The 24,911-nt window shown below is 40.9% G+C and overlaps 2 protein-coding genes across 3 annotated transcripts in view; one reads left to right on the top strand and one right to left on the bottom strand.

The window, feature by feature from the left end:
• Nucleotides 1–2,372: 2,372 nt before the first annotated feature.
• FBXO45 (F-box protein 45) lies at nucleotides 2,373–21,742 on the bottom strand. Its single transcript, XM_032298132.1, has 3 exons — nucleotides 21,079–21,742; nucleotides 11,385–11,741; nucleotides 2,373–5,544 (listed from the first exon to the last, which is right to left on the bottom strand). The coding sequence occupies exons 1-3, from the start codon at nucleotides 21,406–21,408 to the stop codon at nucleotides 5,359–5,361; spliced, it is 873 nt and encodes a 290-aa protein (XP_032154023.1). The 5' UTR covers nucleotides 21,409–21,742; the 3' UTR covers nucleotides 2,373–5,358.
• WDR53 (WD repeat domain 53) overlaps nucleotides 21,716–24,911 on the top strand; it is a 15,684-nt gene continuing 12,488 nt past the window's right edge. The window contains exon 1 of one of the 2 annotated variants that reach the window (XM_032298130.1): nucleotides 21,716–21,871. The gene's annotated coding sequence lies outside the window, so the exon portion shown is untranslated. The remainder of the gene's footprint in view (nucleotides 21,872–24,911) is intronic. The other variant, XM_032298131.1, reaches the window with a different exon arrangement.

Below are 24,911 nucleotides of genomic sequence, written 5' to 3'. Positions count from 1 at the left end.
GGCAGGCACCTGTAATCCCAGCTACTTGGGAGGCCAAGACAGGAGAATCACTTGAACCTGGGAAGCGGAGGTTGTAGTGAGCCAAGATCTTGCCATTGCACTCCAACCTGGGGAACAAGGGTGAAACGTGAAACTGTCTTAAAAAAATAAAAAATAATAAAAAAAAAAACCACCAAGAAAATTTAAATGCTTTGGGCTGGGCACGGTGGTTCACGCCTATAATCCCAGCACTCTGGGAGGCTGAGGCAGGCGGATCACCTGAGGTCAGAAGTTCAAGACCAGCCTGGCCAACATAGTGAACCCCCATCTCTACTAAAAATACAAAAATTAGCCGGGTATGGTTGCAGGGGCCTGTAGTAGAAACTACTTGGGAGGCTCAGGCATGAGAATCACTTGAATCCAGAAGGCGGAGGTTGCAGTGAGCCAAGATTGGGTCACTGCACTCCAGCCTGGGTGACAAAGCAAGACTCTGTCTCAGAAAAAAGAAAATTAAAATGCTTTGTATGAACTTTAATATATTAGGCAACTTTTAGCAACATAATCAACTGACTGATTCTCTTTTAAGCTTTTGGATCATAGGAGCCGTTTATTCACCAGTTCAGGAATAGCATGCCTCTTATAATTCTTGCCAAACAACTGCATTATTGAACACATGTCAGCAGGGCGGTAGGAAGGCAGTAGAGGCAATTAGGGAATAAAACCCTAGTGAATTACTGTTCCCTGTCCACTTGCCATTCTAAACATGGAGAATGTGGATTCTATTATTAAAGCCATGGAATTTATAGGTAAATTCCATCACCACCTTTGGCTGCTAAGGCACCCCAATTTTTCTTTCTGACCAATGTGTAAAAATTTTCTTTAAATGTAAGCAATCACAGGTGATTAATGTTCGTTTTAACTTTTTATTAAGAAACTAAGGCAAAACAGAATTCCAAAAAATAAAGATACAGAATTCTAATTTAAATTCTAAACAAATATAAAAATCAGAGTTTACCAGTATTTTCGAATAGAGGGGAATGGCTAAATGCATTCACAGTAATCATTTCTTCTTCCTAACCTCAGATCTGCATCCCTTTCCTTCCTGCTTCTCTTGGACTAGAACATAGAATTTCTCATCCATATTTGCTATTATAATTTTTGCTTCTATAGTCTGTAATTCCAGAGGAACTTTTGTCTTTCTACATAGTTCTGTTACTTCAGCAAATATGTGAGCACCTGCCTACTGTGCTTACATGTCATGAGCAAAAGATGAGTCTGTAAGAGATCTTGTCCCAGTTTAGGGGAGATACGACACCAATAAATAATTTTAAACAAGGTATAAAGTAATAAATACAGTACTAGCCAACTATAGATATATAAAACCAGGGAAGTTTCGAGAAGAGATTACATTCAGCTAGAGAAACCGAGGAATGTTTTTATGAGGACATTTGGGCTAGGTACGGACTGTTCCTAATAAAGGCTTCTAAGTGGTCCTGATTATCTACTACAGTCCCAATTGTAGAACTATGGTGGTCTTAATTTCTGGAAAGTAATCTTTTCAACACTAACCTTTAAAACTCAAGTTTTTGAGGGCACGGTAGCTCACACCTGTAATCCCAGCACTTCAGGAGGCGAGGCAGGCAGACTGCTTGAGGCCAGGAGTTCGACACCAGCCTGGCCAACATGGCAACCCCCACCACCCAACTAAAATACAAAAATTAGCCAGGTGTGGTGGCACATGCCAGTAATCTCAACTACTCGGGAGACTGAGGCATGAGAATCACTTGAATCTGGCAGGCAAAGGTTTCAGTGAGCCAAGATTGTGCACTACAGCCTGAGCAACTCTGTCTTCAAAACACACACACACACACACACACACACACACACACACACACACTCCCTAAGTTTATCTCTTCAAACTGCTTGCTTCTTCAAAAGAACAAGAAAAACTAATATGACAGTCTATATAGTTTGTCGACTTAAAGCTGGGTATGGTGGCATACACTGTAATGTATACCAGGTAATCCCAGCTGCCTGGGAGGCTGAGGCAGGAAGATTGCTTGAGCCCAGGAGTTCAAGACCAGCCTAGGCAATAGAGTGAGACCCTGTCTCCAAAAACAAATAAAAGTTCATTATATAATAGCTTCTTTATGGTTTAGGGCTCTGTTATTTTTGAAACTCTTTCTCTACTCAAATCATTCTAAAAGGCAGAAAATGCCTAGTCGTTGAACAATGGTTTCAAATATTCAACTGTGTAAATCCTACCGGCTTTAGGTGTCTTATCGAATCTGTATCTACACTTAATGTGAATGAGGGAGATGAAATAAATGGTTTAACATTCATGTCAAATAATGAAAAAATAATGGCAACTATGAAATGACATTAACCACAAATTCCTTGTATGAAAAGATTTAATGAATTATGAGTCATTGACCATTACATAATTTAAGCCTTAATATTCTTCTTTCCTATGTAAAACCAGGTAATTAAAACAGCCTATCTCAAGTGTGACAGAAGACCATAGTAGGAATAAGAATAGTAATGTCTGCTTCCACAACTGTATGCTTCGTTAAAGAACCAAAGGAAGTGCTCCAGGTTTCCCAAGTCAACAAAGTATAGTCAGTTACACTTTTCCTGATCATACTATGAATTGAAATAGAACACTACACTTTGCTTTTAATAGCACTTTTTATCCACAGCATAAGCACTTTCCCATATTTTCTCCTTTACCCTCAATATCCTTGTGAGGTAGTGAAGGGAGGGAGCAAGGATTTTTTTTTTTTCTTTTCTATTTTGCAGATGAGAAAACTCAAGGTGAATTTCAGATCAATGGTTCTCAACCTTGGCAACATGTTGAAATGCCCCAGAAAGTTTTTAAAAATCTTTATGACTGGGTCACATTACAGACCAACATCAGAATCTTAGCATATGGAACCCAAGGATCAATGCTTCTTAGAACACTCCAAAGTGACTGCAAAGTACAGCCAATGTTAAGAACCATTGGTTTGGATGATTTATACTCAATCTTCAGGTGCAACTGTCTTCTACCTAAATGCTCTTCTCAGCACCAATGAAAAAGATATTCCATTTCTTTGAACATTGTAGCAGTTTGTTTTAATATTCTGTAGAGCTACTACTGGTTTCTAGTGACGAATTTACCTATCAGCTTATAAATGAAGGCTCTTCGTTACCCAGATGCTCATGCTATTAACCTCCATCGCATATAATTTGCAAATGAGATATTCAGGAACTTAAATCTTTAAGAATGGCTTGTTAAATATTTAGGTAATTATTTCATTCTAGGTCCAATATGCAATAACCATGTGTTTCTGTTTTCCACTCAGCACCTTCAAAACTGCTGCAAATGAATGTTTACTAACAAAAGAGACAATTATAAACAAAATTCTCAACAAAACCTCTTGGAATGCCCTTATCACAACCTGAAAAAGAAACAAGTACTTAAAGGACTTGATCACTTTCTAACAAGTGAATCTTCATCCTGAATCACTTCTCTTGTTTAATAAAATTTTAAACTTTGCTGAATTGAGTTGTTCTACACCAAGAAAAATCAATTTCTATATTCTCTAATACATTTAACATATAATTTCACTCTATACAAGGAGGTTTCTTCTTAACATGACATGAAAAAGAATCTTTAATAGATTTCATCTTTTCAAGCAATGTATCAAATACACAATAAATACTTGTAAACCTTTCAGGTGGCAACAATAAACCTTTGTTCTATGGCTGAAATCCCTTGCTTCATAGGAGTATTGACAATCTTAACTCTCAAGGAGCAACCCAAGAATCCCAGCCGGCAGCTTGCTGTCCCTTATTAGATTTAAAACAAAATATAAATACAGCAATAACTCAGAAGTACAAAGATTTCGCTTTCCTTTGTCAATTCTTATGTACCTAAAACCATACAATTTATACTTTCATACAGAAAGATGATGTTAGTTTCTTTTCTAACAAAAGAAAAACTCTCAGCTCATGTGTGTTGGATTATTAATTCAAAAGCATTTTTAGTGATGAGAAATAAGATTTGTAAGTCAAAACAGGAGTTAATGTTAAACTCTTCTACAATGAAACCTTCAAATATTGCCAACCTGAAGTTTTCAGCACAAGGTGTTATATTTCAAGTCCCATGGGGGCAATTACCTATAATGAGGTTAAGAATATTCTTAACCTGTTTCAGGTGGGTAAGTAAACATTTTCTTTATAGCCCCAATAACGAGTCTGAGGCTTACATTAGTTGCATGATGTAAACAATATGAAATTAAGTTGTTTTGATAATATCTACAGCATTATAAGGTTACAAAATAAAAAAACCATTAATCAATTCTTTTTTTCCTAAGCTCTATGACTAATAGTTTTAATATTTGAGGCCTATAAGAGCAAATGGCAACGTTCTGGTTAGGAGACACTTTCTTAGAAGGCCAAAAATAAAACCGGATACCAAAAGATGCACATTATGATGATGTTGAGAACATCCTTACTGATATATGTATAATTAGAAATAGATTTGTCTTCCCTCAATCTTTAGCCAGGAGATTGAGAGATCTTTACTACAATTTTGATAGTAAAAACAAAAACAAACCAGACTCTAACAGCCATGGGAACTATAAGCCAAAAATAATACAAAATGAGTCAATAAAACACATCTTCTCTTAAAATCCTCTTCTTTGTAGTTAACCGAACTGTCTCCAAATGTTATTCCAATTTTGTAACCATGTAGTGGTTTTTAAGAAATTAGAACTAGAACAAAGCAAACTGTTTGTCCTTTTTTTTTTTTTTACAGTTTTTTTTTTAAACACACATATTGTATATACAACTTTTAAAATAGCTGCACAATTTTATATCTCACTTTTAGAGAAGTGCAGTCCAGGCAGACCATGCTTCTCAATATATTAAAAATATTAAATAAAACTCAACCAGTTTCATAATTTTCTAATAGTCAAGCTGGCTGGAAAAAAAGGGACTGGAGAAATAACAGGCAGTTGTAAGATGGGATCAGTCTTCACAAACACACTACTTAAAAATCTTGCTATTTCCTTATCTTATCCCTTTGACAGCATCTCTACAATCTCACCTTTAAAGTTGCAAATAACACATTGCTAACTTAGAGACAACATCTGTTGCAACATGCATATGTCAACTGCCCACTCAACCAACTGCAACCCTGAGGATTTTTCTGGCCCAGTAGAAAGAGGAAACACGAAGATAATCTCTGGTGTAGAGTTGCTTCTCCAGTTTTCAACTTCATGTGTTTTTCAGGATGTTTCTTGGACATGCACATATGACACTGTCACTTCATGGTTCTACTTCCCATAAGCAGATCTCTCCTCCATTCTATCTTTCATCACAAGAAAGCCACCGTCATCCATCCAAAGGTTTTCCAAGGTAAACCAAAGTCACTTCTGTGTTGCCATATACAGCAGAAACTGCTGGATATAAGCAGACCTTTGGAAGTCCTCTAAATGCAACCCCCAGGAACTCATATCCACGTTCAAAAGCTAAAGTCTTATCTTCCATGTCCAAGATGACTCGAATTCTTTCTCCTATCTGCAAACAGACATGAAAAGGTTAGAAGAAAATCTGCCAAAGGCATAGTTAGAAGAAACACGATACAAATCAAGAAGTTGCAAATATTAAGAACATATATCCTGAAAGCTATCTAGGAAAATCAGAAGAGGGCCAGGCGCGGTGGCTCACGCCCGTAGTCCCAGCACTTTGGGAGGCCAAGGCGAGTGCATCACGAGGTCAGGAGTTCAAGACCAGACTGGCCAACATGGTGAAACCATGTCTCTACTAAAAAATACAAAAATTAGCTGGGCATGGTGACTCATGCCTGTGATCCCAGCTGCTTGGGAGGCTGAGGTATGAGAATTGCTTGAACCGGGACCCGGAAGGCAGAGGTTGCAATGAGCTGACATGACACCACTGCACTCCTGCCTGGGCTACAGAGCCGAATTTCATCTCAAAAAAAAAAAAAAAGAAGAAGAAAAGAAAAATCAGAAGGGAAGCTTTCTAGTCAGGAGAAAACATCTATAAAAAAAGGACATACATCTAGCCAGGTATGGTGGCTCACGCCTGTAATCTTAGCACTTTGGGAAGCTGAGGTGGGCGGATTGCTTGAGCCCAGGAGTTCAAGACCAGCCTGAGCAACATGGTGAACATGGTGAAAACCTATCTCTACTAAAAATAGAAAAATTAGCTGGGTGTGGTGGTACAAAGTCCATATTGCACCACTGCCCGCTGCACTCCAGCCTGGGTAATGCACACCAATCTCATCACAAATACTTACTTTGATAGTTTTGTTTTTAAGGACTTACATGGAATCTACATTTAATTACTAACAATTTAAATGTTCCACCTGAACACTGCCTAGATTGATTTTATTTATTCTTTGTTTAAAGGTTTTTCTTTCTTTTTTATTTTTTGAGACGAAGTCTCGCTGTATCGCCCAGGCTGGAGTACAGTGGTGTGAATGAAGCTGGCTGCAACTTCCACCTCTTGGGTTCAAGCAATTCTCCTGCCTCAGCCTCCCAAGTAGCTGGGATTACAGGCACATGCCACCACACCTGGCTAATTTTTGTATTTTTAGTAGACATGTGGGTTTCACCATGTTGGCCAGGCTGGTCTCGAACTCCTGATCTCAGGTGATCCGCCCGCCTCAGCCTCCCAAAGTGCTGGGATTACAGGCATAAGCCACTGCACCCAGCCATGTTTAAAGGTTTTTCTTGAGGTTAACACTAAAATCTGTAACTTGGCATATTTTACCGAAAAGAGCAATCTAAATCAGCTTCTTAAATTACTACATTATATATACAATGGAATATTATTCAGCCATAAACTGAAATAAAATTTTAATACATGCCACAACATAGATGAACCATGAAAATATTATGCTAAGTGAAATGAGCCAGACACAAAAGGCTAAATGGTATGATTCCATTTATATAAAGTATCTAGAACACATATAGTAAATACTAAACACATATACTAAATACATATAGTCAGTAGAATTAGAGGTTACCAGGGGTGGGGAATGAAGGAAATAGGGAATGAACATATTAGAGATTATATTGGGGTGAGGAAAAAGTTTTGGGTATAGAGGTGATGGTTACAAAACATTGTGAATGTATATAATGCCACCAAATGGTATACTTATAAATGGTTAAAATAATAAATATGTATGTTTCATCACAATTTTAAAAATCACAGTAAGAAACATAGCTTTTAAAGTTTTTACAAAGCAGTTACACATGTGTGGAATCATGAATAATCAAATCTGGCTCTAAATTCTAAGGCAGAATATAGAATAGGCTTATTAAATAGTCAATTTGTGGTTCACAACTCTGAAACATCTGATTATTAAACAAAACTGGAAGCACAATATATCCATTTTTCCCATTTGGAAAAGCAAGCCAAAAAAAAAAAAAAAAAAGGAATGCTTCATCTTTATAGTTTGCATTTATAAAAGGATGTTGCATCTACAAAATTGGAAGCAGAAAGTCCTTATGTTTGCAATCAAAATTTAATTACTCCTGACTAGGATAACCCCTGCTATTGTCATTTACTTTCCTTCACTGTATTTCCTGTTAACAGTAACTGCCAACATCTGCTTTTTTCCTCCCTTTGCCTACCTCACAGATTAACCCACACCCCATTTTATGGATCTAAAAACCTCCAGATCACCACCACCAGCACTACTCCTACCAACAAAATATTAACAACAAACTAGAAATGAAAAGCTAATTTTGTTGAGTCTTTGTGTTTTATTTGTATTATTCCATTTAATCCTCACACCAATCCTAGGAATTATCCCTTTTTTACAGAAGTTGAAGCTAAGCAACTATTACTCTTGGTGAAATTTGCAAATTTGCTTCACCTTTGAGCATACAGCATGCCCAAAGCACAAGGGGGAGAAAGCAGAAGTCTTACCATCTTTAGGTGCCAGAGGGTAACACTTGGGAGATGGCAGAGCAACTGGAAACTTGGAGGTGGAACTCCAGAAGCAACAGAACCACAGAAAGGATGAACCCCAAAATTTGAGAATTAACTGCCCAAATCCCTGAGTGACCACTATAATACAAACGCACAGGGTAAATCCCCAGGAAACCATGCTGAAAAAGCAGCAAAGCTGAAAAAACTGAGCAGATGTTAGCTGCTACACATCACAAGAGACAGAGCTTATAGTTTTGAGTATAGGCAAGTTAACTGCCTACTAAAACAAGAAAACCTATACTTTTCAGAAGAATAAAGCTGTTTCTATAAACAAAACATTCAGGAGTTACTACTACATATTACCTACATGTCTAGGTTTCAGTAAAAAAATTACTAGATACGAAAAGAAATAGGAAAGTGTGATTCATATTTGGGGGAAAAAGAGCAATCAATAGAAGCTGAACCCAAGTGGGCCTAACTGTTGGATTTGGCAAAGACTTCAAAGCAGCTATTATAAATATATCCAAAGAATTTTTAAAAAATATAGTATAAGTAAATAAATAAGGAAACTCAATAGAGAAAAGGAAATTTACTATAAAAAAGAACCAAATGAAAATTGTAAAGCTGAAGTGTACAATAAACAAAATTTACTAGCCCAGCTCAACAGCAGAGTTGAGATGGCAAAAGAAATATCTATAAACTTGAAGACAGAACAACAGAAATTATCTAACTTAGGTGGGGCACGGTGGTTCATGCCTGTAATCCCAGCACTTTGGAGGCCAAGGCAGGCAGTTTGCTTGAGCTCAGCAGTTCGAGACCGGCCTGGGCAAAATGGTGAAAACCTGTCTCTACAAAAAATACAAATATTAGCCGGGTACTGGTGGGGAGCACCTATAGTCCCAGCTACTCTGGAGGCTGAGGCAGGAGGATCACTTGAGCCCAGGAGGCAGAGGTTTCAGTGAGCCAAGATCATCACGCCACGGCACCACTTCAGCCGTGGTGTTACAGTGAAACCCTATCTCAAAAAAAAAAAAAGAAAAGAAAAAAAAGAAAAGAAAATTACCTAAACAAGGTTGGGGAGAAAACAAGAACACAGCTTGAGAGGCACAGAGATAAGGACAATTATCAAGCAGTCCAACACTTACATTAAAGGTAAACAACTGAAACACTTCAAAGTCAGAGACTGAGACTGGATTAGATAGTCTCTGTGTAGGAGATCCATTTTAAATACAAAGACAGATTAAAAATAAAAGGATACAAGAAGAAGGTACTTTGCAACTATAAGCATGAGGAAGCTGAAATGGCTGTATTCAAATCAGAAAAAAATGGACATAAAGACAGAGTATTTCTAGAGTCAAAAGAGGTCATTTCATAACAGAAAAATAAATCAGGCAGGGAGATACAACAATTAGAAATGTATATGCACCAGTAGTAACAGAGCTGCAAAATACATGAAGCAAACAGTGACAGAACTAAAAGAAGAAAAAGACAAATCAGCAATAATAGATGGAGATTTCAATACTCCTCTCAGTAAGTGATAGAAGAGGTAGGACACAAAATCAGTAACACTATAAAGACTTGAACATTATCAATTGACTTCACGTAATTCTCATTTACAGAATATTCCATTCAACAAAAGAATATACATTTTTTCAAGCACACATGGGGCACTCATCAAAACAGACCACATATTGGAATAAAACTAATCTCAATAAATTTAAAAGGACTGAAGCCATAGAGCATGTTCTCTGAAAAACAAAGACTTAAGGGCTTTCACTTACAAAATCATTACAAGGATAGTTACAGAACTTCCTTTTTATTGATAAAGTCTAGACACACTTCCCACTATAGTATCTGCAGAGCCTAAAAGGATAGCGAGGAAACATTCTATGAAAAAAAAATCCTTCCAGCTTTTATACCTCAGAAAATGGGATGTATTTTTGGTTCTTCTGTTTTAGTATGCTTGACTTGAGATCATTACTGAGGCTGGAGCTTTTTTTTTTTTTTTTTTCTTCTTTTTATTAAATTTATTTTTACTTTTCTTTCTATTCTTCTTGAGGCTGGAGCTTTCATGTCACATGTGGTTCTGAAATATGCAATCTCTGATTCTTTAAAGACTTCCAATTTCTTATCAGATTATTGTATATTACACCCTGCTGAGTGTATAGTAATAAATATGGCTTTTACAAATAGGAAATATGATTTTAACTCTAGAGTCAAATGAGTAAGCCTTAAGCCTAAGATGAAAAGAATAAAAACTATAGCAGTTTGCCTGAATTTGCCTGTCTCTACAGAAATCACTGATGCCTCCAGGGGCTTTGAATCCACAAACAGCAGGTATGTGTGCATGTGCATACATAGAGATGTATTTATTGGGGTAAGGAGCTTAGAAAAAGACTTGGATGTGCCATGATATAGGAAAGATGGCCATCTAGAGTAGGGGTATTCAATTTTTTGGTGTCCCTGGGCTACACTGGAAGAATTGTTTTGCGTCACACATAAAATACACACTAAAAATACCTGATGAGCTTTAAAAAAAAAAAAAAATTCAGCCGGGCGTGGTAGCTTACGCCTGTAATCCCAACACTTTGGGAGGCCGAAGCAGGCAGATCACGGGGTCAGGAGTTTGACACCAGCCTGGCCAACACAGTGAAACCCAACTCCACTAAAAATACAAAAACTAGTCGGGCATGGTGGCACATGCCTGTAGTTGCAGCTATTCAAGAGGCTGAGGGAGGAGAATTGCTTGAACCCGGGAGGTGGAGGCTGTGGTGAGCCAAGATTGTACCACTGCACTCCAGTCTCAGCAACAGAACAGAGTGAGACTCGGTCTCAAAAAAAAAAAAAAAAAAAAAAGGCAAAAAAAAATCATAATGTTTTAAGAAAATTTATGAATTTGCATTGGGTCGAATTCAAAGCCATCGTGGGCTCCATGCAGGCTGTGCAAAGCTTGATATAGAGCATGAACTGGCAAACTATGGTCCCTAGACTACAGCTGTCCTGCTGCCCATAAATAAGGTCTATGGAATACAGCCATGTTCATTCATTTACATATTATCTATGACTGCTTTTGTGCTATAGAGTTGAAAGTTGTGACAGATCCTTACCCTGAAAATGACATTTAAAAAAAAAGTTGTGACAGAGACCATATGGACTGCAAAGCTTAAAATATTTGCTACCTGGCCCTTACAGACAAGGTTTGCCAACCCTGATCTGGAGCAAAGAGAGACTGATTAAAGTTGTATTAGGAAACAAATAATGAGATAGATCATTTATACATTTATTTAAAAATTGTCAAAACATCTCCTTGAAGTTTGGGTATTTGGAAAAATAATAAAAATAATAAAAAGTTACCAAAAAGACAAACAAAACTGCTATATAAAAATCTGCAAATTTAAAACAAATTAAGGTGTGATTTGACGAAGGCTCATACTTAAGAAAACCCCGTTTCTCACCTGGTATTTTGGTGCATTGTTGCACTGTGGAAAACTGCCATTGACTTCGCCATTATGTAGTAGATTATTGTCCACTAGATTCCAGCCCCAGCTCTGGTCATCACTGCCTAGCAATGCCACATAACCTTGGCACTGCATGGGGGCCCGTTTTGTGGCGATTCCAATCACTGCCACAGTGCCCAGAGGGCCCTCCCACCACACTTCCCATGCATGGCGGCCCTCACTGAAACCAATCTTGGTCCTTGCACCATCAGTGCTCTGAGCGATGGGGTTTCGATGTAAAGTAAAGCCATTCTTCTTAATGTAGACATTCCTGGAGCAGTCATTAGTGCTGAAGGCATGTTGGAAAGCACGTATCTAAAAAAATGAGAAACAGACCAAAGAAATGAAAATTTTATTTTTCTTAAATATTAAAATGTACCCAAACTTCAGGCTACATGTTTTTAAATAACCAAGTTATATATTTTTAAATAACACAAGTATTTAAAATAATGGCTAAAGTTTCAGGATGGTATACTAACAGAATAAATTGGATAACATTAAAAATAACTGCCAACCGTTTCATCACTGACCAAAATTGCAGTATTTCCTCAAACAGATTTCTCAAAACATCAAAAAAAAAAAAAAAAAAAAAAAAAGAATTCTTGTATCTTAGAGATAATACTGTTTATGAATAAAATAATGATATCTGGGAATTGCTTTGAAATATCTAGAGATGGAGTTGGAGTGTGTGTGATATAAACATGAAACTAGACTGGCCATAAATTAATCACTGGTAAAGCTTGGTGGTGGGTATAAGGAAATTCATGAAACTATTTTCTCTACTTTTGTTTATATTTGATATTTTTATATCAAAAAGTTGAGAAGTACAGTTTTCATAGAGGCAATGCTGTCATCAGTAAGAATTATATTTTACATAAAACAGAAACTTGAATCATAGCAGCTCTAAAGTTTATGAAAAATTTTAGTAAACACAAACCACTTTAGATCCTCAGCCTACTTGCTGAATATGACTCATACAATAAAAAATCACCCATCTCATTTCACCAAATCAAATAATCCCCTAGATAGCATCTAAGTTCAACTATTAGAATTTATAAAGAGAAGTTATCAATAAGACAAGCTAGTTGACTCTTCAGTAAATACAAAGGTTTACACTTCTGAAATAAAGAGGGTATAAAAATAACTCTATACAAATAATAACAATTTCTCATAAACAATTTTAAACTTTCAGTCTGCATGTTTTAAATTTTTTTTTTTAGACAAGGTCTCACTCTGTCACCCAGACTGGAGTGCAGTGGCACAACAGTGCACTGCAGCCTTGAATTCCTGGGCTCAAGTGATACTCCCATCTCAGCCTCCCAAGTAGTTGGGGTTACAGGTTGAAGTCCCTAGGCCTGCCTGGTTTGTATGTTTTTTAAAAAAATCACTTCTTTACTGTAGTCAAATTACCCAAAAGCAGTGGAAGGCTGGGAGCTACTGCTTCAGTTACCCTGAGAAATCAATTCCAGAGTCACAGAATGTCAGCATTTAGAAAGATCCTTAAAGGTCACCTAGTCCTTCTCAGGGATTTCAACTGCTAGTCAGTGCAAGAGGCCCAAAGAGAAGTCAGGTATCCATTCCTCTCATCACCTGTTCATGTACCATTCACCAGTACTTTACTGTTTTGTTGTACTGCAGAGCACAGATTAAAAAAAAAAAGAAGAACTATTTGTTTCAGGTATTCTATGTATTTAAAAGGAGGCTATAAAACAGAAGCATTCCCAATTTCTTTCCCATCTGCTTTATACGTATAAAGTGCACTTATAAAAACAAAACATAAGATTCAATGCAGGGGCTGGGTGCGGTGGCTCACCCCTGCAATCCCAGCACTCGGGAAAGCAAGGTGGGCAGATCACTTGAACTCAGGAGTTCAAAACCAGCCTGGGCAACATGGCGAAATCCTAACTCTAGTAAAAATACAAAAAACTAGCTCGGTGTGGTGGTGCACACTTGTAATCCCAGCTACCTGGGAGGATGAAGCAGGAGGAGTGCTTGAGCCCAGGAGGCAGAGGTTGCAGTGAGCTGAGATCACACCACTACACTCCAGCAGCTTGGGTGACAGAGCAAGACCCTGTCACAAAAAAAAAAAAAAAAAAAAGAAGAAAGAAACAAAAGAAAAAAGATTAAATGGGGAAGGAAAATGTCCCCAAAATAGCAAATACTAAGTAACTCAAAAGAATAATATCAATAATTCACTATAAATTATATATTTCCCCATGCCTATTCCCCAATTCTTATAAATTCCAATTTCACATTTCACAATTCCTCAAACTTTTGTTTTGAGATGGAGTCACTCTGTCGGTCAATCTCAGCTCACTGCAACCTCTGCCTCCTGAGTTCAAGCAATTCTCCCGTCTCAGCCTACCGAGTAGCTAGGATTACAGACGTGGACCACCACACCTGGATAATTATTATATTTTTAGCAGAGACAGGTTTCACCATATTGGCCAGGCTGGTTTCAAACTCCTGGCATCAGGTGATCTGCCCACCTCGGCTTCCCCAAGTGCTGAGATTACAGGTGTGAGCCACCACACCCGGCCTCTCTTCCTCAAGCTTCTATGACATCTTCCTGGGACTGATCCTCTATTGTTTTCTTTTTTTTGGTGACTACCCTTCCTCTGTCCCCACCAAATTCTCCAAACTCAGTTCTCATCTCTCTATCTGAATTATTTCCAGACCTGTCTTTCTAAAACAGCACCTTTAGTACATCTCATCCCAGTTCTACGACATTTGGTAGTTCTATACTTAGTACCATTATCAATTGTAAATTCTTCTGTCTGGCTTTCAAAGCCCTCCAAATCTGATTCTTCCTATTTCTCTTTCTACCTTGATGTTGTTCTTCTTGCTTATAGTATTATATGTGCTTTCTTCTTCCACATATCCTCTAAGACCACCTCTATTAAGCTATTCTTAGCCAGGGCCACCCAATTCCCTTTGTTTCTCTCTCTCCTGAGTGCCTACCCACCACTTTCTGTACCACATAACTATTTAGTAGCTCTTATTTTCTAACAAATCTTTAATCATTGATTCTAGTAAAAAATAATTTGCAAAAAAAAATCTAATCTAAATTGATCAAACCTCTATAGGAAATAGAGGACAGAAGAACATGTCAAGCAACACCATGGGAATGAAATCAGCAAAATCCAGGCTGAGAGTAAACAACCTGGTTTCCTAAACAAAGAAGACGGGAGGTAGGGGAGATGGTGAGTGAATATGTAGACTAAAATAGTCTACATATCAACCTTTGCCATGGGAACCTTAAACAGATCTTGATTATAGAAAATATAAGTTTAAAATGAACATTTAACATTTATGAGACAAGTGGCAATTTGAATGCTGCATTTCTGATATTAAGGAATTTTATGTAAATTTATTTTTAGATGTGATAACAATATTGTGATTATGTTAAGTGTCTTTATTTTTGAGAAACAGAAACAGAAACAGATACTGGAAACTTCATATAAAATGGGAAAATAGGCCATGTGCGGTAGCTCACGCCTATAACCTCAGCACTTTTGGAGGCCAAGGCAGGCGGATCACGAGGTCAAGATATCAAGACCATCAGGGTCAACATGGTGAAACCTTGTCTCTACTAAAAATACAAAAATTAGCTGGGCATGATGGTGCATGCCTGTAGTCCCAGCTACTCAGGAGGCTGAGGCAGGAGTACTGCTTGAAGCCAGGAGGCGGAGGTTGTAGTGAGCCGAGATCGTCACTGCACTCCAGCCTGAGACAGAGTGAGACTGAGTCTCAAAAGAAAGAAAGAAATGGGGACAGGACACAGTGGCTCATGCCTGTAATCCCAGCACTCTGGGAGGCCGAGGCGGATGGATCATGAGGTCAGGAATTCGAGACCAGCCTGGCCAATATGGTGAAACCCTGTCTCTACTAAAAAATACAAAAATTAGCCGGGCGTAGTAGTGCATGCCTGTAGTCCCAGCTACTTGGAGGCTGAGGTGAAAGAATCGCTTGAACCTGGGAGGCGGAATTACAGTGAGCCGAGATTGCACCACTGCACTCTAGCCTGGGTGACAGAGTGAGACTGCCTAAAACAAAAGGAAAATAAAGACCAAATTAATAAATAAAAACAATCCGGCCAGGTGCGGTGGCTCACGCCTGTAATCCCAGCACTTTGGGAGGCCGAGGCGGGTGGATCACGAGGTCAAGAGATCGAGACCATCCTGGTCAACATGGTGAAACCCCGTCTCTACTAAAAATACAAAAAATTAGCTGGGCATGGTGGCGCGTGCCTGTAATCCCAGCTACTCAGGAGGCTGAGGCAGGAGAGTTGCCTGAACCCAGGAGGCGGAGGTTGCGGTGAGCCGAGATCGCGCTATTGCATTCCAGCCTGGGTAACAAGAGCAAAACTCTGTCTCAAAAACAAACAAACAAACAAACAAACAACAAAAAAAAAACAATCCATAGCCTCACAGTCCCATGCACAACCTGGATTTTGTTATGGCAAACAGCATTAAGATCTAGCTTAAAATTTAAGTCTGAACTTTAGAGGATTCTCATCAGATGCCAAGTATGATTGAAATAATTAATGCTATGTGGTGACATGTAAAACATGAACTTAAGAAAAACACTAAACAGATTAACAAACTCCACTTTCCTGTTTTGTGCTGTCCTAAACCTGCCCCCTGTCCCTCTCTGTTACCCAGGCTCCTGGGAAGTTCCATTTGATGCCTCCATCTTCCTCATCTCATTCACCCAGTCACCTGTCTACCTATGTATACTGTTTTCTACAACAGCTCTCCAGTCATCCCCTTCTCTCCTCTACATACCTGTTCAGGTCCTAAGTATCTCTAGTATAGGCACTAACCCCCGCCCTCTCCAACTAATCTAGTCTAGTCTTTTTAAAGTACAGCCTTTATTTTGTCCTTCTCCTATTAAAATTTCTATGGTTTCCAACTGTAGAACAAAACCCAAACTATAGACGAAAGGCTACATTTCAAGGCCCTCCATGATATATCTAGTCCCATGATATATCTTTACAATATTTCCCACTATTTCCTTTCATTCAATCTAACTATAATATTTTATATCTTTAGCCCGGATCTCTCCTCTAAGCTCCAACCTGCAACAGCTGCCTATTTGAAATCTCTGTCTCAAAAATACTGTAAATGCTACTCTCCCAAAACTGAACTCACTGCCATTCCTTCAAACCCTACCCTATTAGCCTGAGCAACACAGTGAGACCACGTCTCTATAAAAAAAAATTAAAAATTAGCTGGGCATGGTGCCACATGCCTGTAGTTCCAGCTACACAGGAAGCTGAAGCGGGAGGATTGCTTGAGCCTAGGAGTTCAAGGCCACAGTGAGCTATGATCAGTCCACTGCACTACAGCTAGGGCAACAGAAAAAGACCTCGTCTCCAAAAAAAAAAAAAGGAAAAAAATTCTAGATCAAATGATCTCTGCATTATGTGAGCCAAATACTAGATGTCATCCTTACCACCCTGTTCCTCATCCCTATTTCAAATCTATTGCCAAGTTCTGCAGATTTTACTTACTAAATCTGTCCATTTCTATCTCCTCCACTACCTATTTCCTAATGGATCTACCATACTTCTAAGGTCTCCTTCCAACCTGTTCTCCATACTGAAGTCAGGAATAATCTCTTAAAATGCAAAATAATTATATAACCAATCCCCACACCTTAAATACTTTTTGCTTACAACTCAAAATGTCTTCCCTATGTTTTGGCCCCAGCCCACTACTTCCATCTTATCTTAAACCAGCATCACTTTTGTTCTCTGTGCTCCAGCCACACTGACGTATTTTCTGTCCCTCATACTCATCAGGTTCCCTCCTGGAAGGCCGTTCTCTCTCCCCTTGGCCTATTTATCATCCTTCATGTCGCAGTACATGGATCACTTCCTCTGAGAAAGCCTTCCCTGACCTCTCTACCTACATCAAATCCTCCACTACTGACAATCAGAGCACTAGGTATCTTTCCCACATACTACTTACCAGATGTGGCTTTACATGTGTGACTATTTGATTAATATCCATTTCCCCAGTAGACTGGACGCTCATACTACTTACCAGATGTGGTTTTATATCTGTGTAATTTTTTGATTAATATATATTTCTTGGCCAGGCGTGGTAGCTCACGCTTGTAATCCAGCACTTTGTGAGGCCCAAGTAGGAGGATCATGAGGTCAGGAGTTCAAGACCAGCCTGGTCAACAGACTGAAACCCTGTCTCTACTAAAAATACAAAAATGAGCTGGGTGTGGTGGTGAGCGCCTGTAATCCCAGCTACTCCGGAGGCTGAAGCAGGAGGTGGAGGTTGCAGTGAGTCGAGATCACATCACTGCACTCCAGCTTGGGCGACAGAGCTAGACTCCAGCTCAAAAAAATAAAAATCCATTTCCTCACTAGGCGGTAAGCTCCATAAGGCAAGGCATCCATAAGAGTCTGTGTCTGCCAGGTGCAGTGGCTCACACCTGTAATCCCAACACTTTGGGAGGCTGAGGTGGGCGGATCATCTGAGGTCAGGAGTTTGAGACCAGCCTACTCGGGTGGCTGAGGCAGGAGAATCACTTGAACCCGGGTGCAGAGGTTGCAGTAAGCTGAGATCGCACCACCGCACTCCAGTCTGGGTGACAGAGAGAAACTCTGTCTCATAAAAAGAGACTGTGTCTGTTTTATTTGCCATTGCAACTGCAAAACTGAGCATAGTGCCTGGTACTCATTGTTTTAAAATAAAAATGTATGTTGTACAAACCCTTTACTTTCCTCTTGTCTTGCTTCTGTTCAGAGTACTTCCTCTTCCTAAAATATTCAACTCCTCCTCATCTTTAAAATTCAGCTCAAATATAACCTCAACCTCAAATCTTCTCCAATCCTCCACTCAATTTGTACATTTCTCCTTTCACTGAACTTCTAGTATATATATATATTTTTTTTTTTTTGAGACGGAGTCTCTCTCACTCTCTGACCCAGGCTGGAGTGCTATGGCATCATCTCGGCTCACTGCAATCTCCGCCTCCTGGGTTCAAGTGATTATCATGCCTCAGCCTCCCGAGTAGCTGGGACTACAGGCGCATGCCACCACACCCAGTTAATTTTTGTATTTTTAGTAGAGACGGGGTTTCACTATGTTGGCCAGGCTGGTATTGAACTCTTGACCTTGTGATCCGCCCACCTTGGCCTCCCAAAGTGCTGGGATTACAGGCATGAGCCACTGTACCCAGCCAACTTCTAGTAAGTATACTTTTAAAAAATGTCTGTAACAGTAAGAAGCAATTTCTACCATACATTAATAGTTATTTCCATAATTTTTTCTCCCCTACTAGATTAAAGACTTTCCTACTAGCCTATTTGACTCCTTTTGAATTAATCTTTTACCCTCAAAACATTCAAGAAAAGTCCTACAATGTCTGAATGAACATGTGATTAGTACAAGTCTACAAGGCCTATGATGCACATAGCAGAAAGGCCAAGTATTAAAAACTTTAGAAACCTAAAATATCTCTGGAAGGATACAAAAGAAATAGTAAGACAGACTGCATACATGTAGAGGAATTGGGTAGCTGGGAGACAAGGATGAAAGGAAAACATTTTGCTGGATATCATTTTGCTTCTCTGGAAGGTTGACTCACATGGACACATGATCTATTTATTACACAACATAAATCTTGAATCATGTGAACATTTCTATTACAAGTCAATTATCAAAACAATAACAACTCCTAGTTTAGACTGAGTGCAGCGGCTTCTGCCTGTAACCCCAGCACTTTGGGAGGCTGAGGCGGGAAGATCGCCTGAGCCCAGGAGTTTGAGAGCAGCCTGGGCAACAAGGTGAGACACCTTATCTGTAAAAAATAAAGACTTAGCTGGTGTGGTGACATGTGCCTGTAGTTCCAGCTACTCGGGAGGATAAACTAACAAGGATCACTTGAGCTCAGGAGGTCGAGGCTGCAGTACGCTACGATTGTGCCACTACACTCCAGCCTGGGCGACAGAGTGAGACCCTGTTTTAAAAACAACAACAAAAACTCCTAGTTAAAACCAAGTAAAAACAATAAACTTTATGGAAAAAATAAAATCTAAAAAAAATTTATAAAACCTACACATTTCTCAAAGTAGGACAAAATTCCAATCTTATGCACTCACCTATATAAATTAAAACCAGTATCCACTGAATAGCTACCATGTGCAAATAGTCCTATTATTGTTATCTTGCTTAATAGAAAAACTTTATAGTTGGCAATGTTCCTTATCTTTTATAACGAAAACTGGTGTTACTATAACATGCTTCACATGAAAAAAAAAATTACTTCTTACTCTGACCCCTGTTGGCAAGCTAGCATTAAAAAGGGATGTTGGCCCAGAGCAGTGGCTCACGCCTGTAATCCCAACCCGTTGGGAGGCCAAGGCGGGAGGATCATAAGAGGTCGGGAGTTCGAGACCAGCCTGACCAACAAGGAGAAACCCCATCTCTATTAAAAATACAAAATTAGCCAGGCGTGGTAGCACATGCCTGTAATCCCAGCTACTAGGGAGGCTGAGGCAGGAGAATCACTTGAACCTGGGAGGCGGAGGTTGCGGTAAGCCAAGATCGTGCCAATGTACTCTAGCCTGGACAACAACAGCAAAACGCCGTCTCAAAAAAAAAAAAGAAAAAAAAAAAAGATGTTATCCTTTGCTTTAGTTACTAATGTATTTATTATGTTTACTACATTGCAATCAGACTTTATCTTCTCTTATATATGATCTTGGTTGAATGCTATACTGAATACCTGTTAACCATTCAACTGAACCCAAGACCAAGACCCTTTGTTTATATGGCCCGAGAATCCTTTCAGCCCTACCACAACCTGTTCCTTGCCTTTTTTTTTTTTTTTTTTTTTTTTTTTTGTATATGAAGGCGGGAGGAATATGCACAAGAATCTAAGGGGGAAAAAAAAAAAAGGACGCAGCAAAACTGTAACCAGTAGGTTAGATGACAAACAGAAGAGACATACACCATCAATGTGGAACTATTAAAAAGTCAGCAAGGAAATAGCCAATAATAGTAGGACAAAGCAGTATGTTAAGTAGTATCCACGGATGTTTACAAAAGCCGGTATCTTGTAAGTTAGCAGGGTTACTAGGAGCACACTCACTTGTAAGCCTCAAATATAGTGGAGAGAACTAAAGAGAACTTGGGGAAAACAATAAAAAAATGATTAAAAATTAGAGGTTGGAAAAAAGATAAATGTGGAGTGAAAGCAAACTAGAAACTAAGACCATGTCAAGGATACTAAGCCATGCTACATTAACATGGGCTTAGTACCTCATTATTTAATATAATGAAGTCTATTTGTAGGCCAGGGAGAAAATTAGGATGAGGGCATTAAAAGGTACAAGAGTGGTGGTCTGCCTTTAATGGGGAAAACTGTCAAAAGTTGAATGAGTGACGGAAACTACCTAGAAATTTGAAAAGTGGATCACAATAGTGGGGTGGGTTAAGGAGCAGAACTTCGATCCAAAGAAAAGAGAATCTTTCTGTCGGGGGGAGGTGAGGAAGGTATTGACCCGACCCGCGGAAAGGCGAGCTGGTGAGGCGAGGCGTCTGAGTCAGACTCTTAGATGAAAAACACCGAGAACAGCGCCGAGGAGCGGAACTGGGGGCAGCGGTGTGGCCCGGGGCTCTCTCACCTTGGCCTTGTAGCTGGGCAGGTTGCAGAGAATGTCCGTGCGCAGAGCCTCTTCTGCCAGGCTGCGGGCGCACAGGCTCCGCCACACCTCGCTGTTCTCATCGCCGTGCAGGCAGCGGTACCAGTGCTTGCACACCAGGGCGCAGCTCCGCAGCTCGGACAGCTCCAGGTAAGAGAACACCAACTCCAGCACCCGGCTGGGCAGCCGGCCCCCGACCCCAGAGCCCGAGCCCGAGCCGGCGCCCGCGCCCGCGCCCGCGCCGCTGCCACTGCCGCCGCTACAGCCAGCGCCGCCCGAGGCTGCTCCAGCCCCCGGGGCCGGCGCCGCCATCGCCTCACTAGCCGGCCCGAGGGCCGCCGCCGCCGCCGCTTCCCGCCGTCTCTGCTCAGAAGGCCAAGCCGCTCCTGGAGACCGGAGCGGCTCGCTCACCGCCCCTTTCAGTGCCAACCGCCGGCGCCTTCACCACTCCCGCCCCTGCCCGGGGGCGATCGCCGCGCGCCCCGCCTCACTGAGGGCAAACGCACCGGCTGCGCGGGCGTCCTCCGCCCCTCCCCCGCGGCTCAGCGCGGGCGCCGAAACCGCCCGACCAGCCCGGCCTCTCCACGACGCGCCCGCGGCTCCGCCATGCGGGTTGAGGGCACGAAGCAAGGGCGCACGCCCAGTTCGTTCGCGGTTCCTCTCAGCCCCGGATGTGACTGTTTGGCTGCACCGCCTCACGCTCTACGCTCGACGGGATTGGGCGCCGGCGGGTGAGGTCATCACTGGGCGCTGAGGAGGGGAGCGGGAAGCGCAGGTATGAGGCTGGCGGCGGTGGCTTCGATGCTGTTTTCTAGTGCGTTTTCCTTTTTGGTCTGGTGGCTCCGCGTCTGCTCTCCTGGACCCCTTTTCCTGTGACGTTTCTCTGTGTCAGTTAGGTGCTTGCTTCAGACCCCCAACTCAACGCATGAAACTTTTTCCTTGCTAGCCACTTCCTAGCTCCCTCACCTTTTTGTGTAGCTTGGGCAGCTGAGGCCGTCTTTACCTGGTCAGGCGCTCTTGTTCTCCCTAAGTATCAGTACTTAGCCGAACGTCTATCCCAGTGTGCCTTCGGAAAGTAAAGTGGCTGCATCTGAACACCCCTGCACCCAAACCTTCAACTGCCATTTGAGTGCTAATTAAGCCCTGCCGTCTTTTGGACGAGATGTGGTCTTTACTAGATCCACCGCTTAGTAAGCAGATTGAGGCAATGTGGTTTTAGTCAATTAAACATTCCAATAGGGAGAATGACGTGGAGGCTATAATTATAGACGGATTCTTGGAAGGGAAAAAATTTCAGCATCCCAGCACGTAACATAGCGAGACCATGTCGCTACAAAAAATAGAAAAATTAGCCGAGGGTTAGTGGCGTGCGCCTTTAGTCCCAGCTACTTGGGAGGCTGAGCCCGGGAGGTCGATGCTGCAGTGAAACATAATCGCACCGCTTTGCTCCAGCCTGGGCGACAGAGTGAGCGTCTGTCTCTCTCTCTCTCTCTCCCTCTCTCTCTCTCTCTCTCTGTCTCTCTCTCACACACACACACACACACACACACACACGAATTTTAGTATTTGATTATACTACGATTTCCTAGGTGGCCCCAAAAGTTTTCCGACAGCCTTTAAAGAATGCTTAGTAAGAGAATAATAATAACCATCATTTGAGCCACAGTGTGAACCAGGCACTGTACTAGGTCATTTACGCAGATTTTTTTTATATGTAATTCTTAAGACAACTCCATGAGGTTAAGTAATTATAATAATAGGGTTCACAGACTCCCTTAGTCAATTCCACTGTCTTGGAACCTTCATAAATCTTTTTTGAAGCTTCTTGCTATGTATAGTTCATTTCTTGGTCTCTAGTAAAAGCAAGGGAACGTCAGCTACCTTCCCTACTCTCAGATACATGGTGTTTGATTATTACTTTCCCGTCCCTTCTCCTCATAATGTCTTTTTCACCAAGTCCAGTAACCCTAATTCTTTTCATTCTTGCTAATGCCATTGCCGCAGCCCTTCAATCATTTTGGTTGCTATCCAGCTTCTCCACATCAAGACCAGCTTTAGAAACTCCAAACCTGTAAAGAAAAGTTGACCTGTGCTGACTATGATGATGATGACTGTCTCTCACTAATTTCTTTCTTTCTTTCTCCTTTCTTTCTTTTCTTTTCTTCTTTTTTCTTTCATGAGATGGAGGAATTTAGCTCTGTTGCCCAGGCTGGAGTGTAGTGGCACGATCTCGGCACACTGCAACCTCTGCCTCCCGGGTTCAAGTGATTCTCCTACCTCAGTCTCCCAAGTAGCTGGGACTACAGGTGCGCGCCACCACACACGGCTAATTTTTTGTAGTTTTAGAAAGACAGGGTTTCACGGTGTTAGCCAGGATGGTCTCGATCTCCTGACATTGTGATCTGCCTTCCTCAGCCTCCCAAAGTGCTGGGATTACAGGCATGAGCTACTGCGCCGGCCTTACTAATTTCTTGTGGGTCCTCAAGGATAGTCAGGGTTGATCGGCCTGAGAAAGGGATAACGAACTAGACAGAATGAACAGCCTTAAAGGCACAGACAGTTGAAAGGGACAGTGGTGGTGTGACTGGTGCAGAGTGTTTAAAGTAGATATCATTCCGTTTTTGAAGACTTTGGCCTTGTCTGCCACAGTACAGCCCAGGTAGAGCCTTTCAAGGATCCTATGTTGTTATTCTGGTGCTAATCTAGTCAAGTCACTAAGGTGACTTTCAATGGAAGACCGTCTCCTAAGTGGCCCAGGTAGAATTTCAAAGTAAAAGATTACCCTTCTTAACTCCTCTTTTTCTTTTTTACAAATCTTTCACCTGCTCATCACCCACCCCACCAAGCCCCATCCCCATGTTTAGCACTCTCATTCTGTCCTCTGGCGGATGAGAACTGCCAACTGTGGCACTTCACTCTTTTAAAAATGCCCTCAGCTGGGCACAGGGCTCATGCCTGTAATCCCAACACTTTGGGAGGCCGAGGCAGGTGGATCACCTGAGGTCAGGAGGTTGAGACCAGCCTCGCTAACGTGGTGAAACCCCGTCTCTACTAAAAATACAAAAATTATCTGGGCATGGTTGCACGCACCTGTAATCCAGCTATTCAGGAGGCTGAGGCATGAAAATTGTTTGAACCCAGGAGGCGGAGGTTGCAGTGAGCGGAGATGGGGACAAGAGCGAAACTCCGTCTCAAAAAAAAAAAGCTCTCAAAATAACTCACCTGGTGGGGCATGGTAGCTCACGCTTGTAATTCCAGTACTTTGGGAGCCTGAGGTGGGTGGATTGCTTGAGCTCAGGAGTTGGAGACCAGCTTGGGCAACATGGTGAAATCCTGCCTCTACAAAAAATACAATAATTAGCTGGGTGTGGCGGTGGTGCATGCCTGTAATCCCAGCTACTTGGGAGACTGAGGTGGGAGGATAACGAGTCGAGAAGGTGGAGGTTGCAGTGAGCAGAGATTGGGCCACTGCATTCCGGTATGGGTAGCAGAGGGAGACCCTGTCAAATAAAATAAAAATCACCTTTCCCTCATCCACTCTATGATTTCATTAGGTATTAGAAGGAAGGACTCTATTATCTATTATCTAATTAAAGTAATTTACAGTAGGATATGATTCATTGCTGTGCTTGAGGCTTTAGGCAACTACATAGGAAAAGAGAAGCTTGTTGACTTGATAGATCAATGAGGGGATGGTGACACTTAACCTATTTCTGTCAGGCTTTCCAGTTGCAGTCAGAAAAACAGTTGCTTGTCAACTCATTTCTGAAAAATTTATTTTTTTTTAAATTTATTTTATTGCATTTTAGGTTTTG

The sequence above is a fragment of the Sapajus apella genome, unplaced genomic scaffold (assembly GCF_009761245.1).
Source record: "Sapajus apella isolate SASKATOON/1434 unplaced genomic scaffold, GSC_monkey_1.0 scaffold38, whole genome shotgun sequence".
In the NCBI taxonomy this organism is placed as follows: domain Eukaryota; kingdom Metazoa; phylum Chordata; class Mammalia; order Primates; family Cebidae; genus Sapajus; species Sapajus apella.
This window is presented reverse-complemented; position numbering and strand designations above follow the sequence as displayed.

Bases quoted from the DNA above. Each gene is read 5' to 3' on its own strand.
- FBXO45 (XM_032298132.1), bottom strand. From the start codon at position 21,408: ATGGCGGCGCCGGCCCCGGGGGCTGGAGCAGCCTCGGGCGGCGCTGGC. The intron at 11,742-21,078 runs GTGAGAGAGCCC...TCATTTTTTTAG, and splicing joins TGCCCAGCTACAAGGCCAAG to ATACGTGCTTTCCAACATGC. The intron at 5,545-11,384 runs GTGAGAAACGGG...GTCTGTTTGCAG, and splicing joins ACAATGCACCAAAATACCAG to ATAGGAGAAAGAATTCGAGT.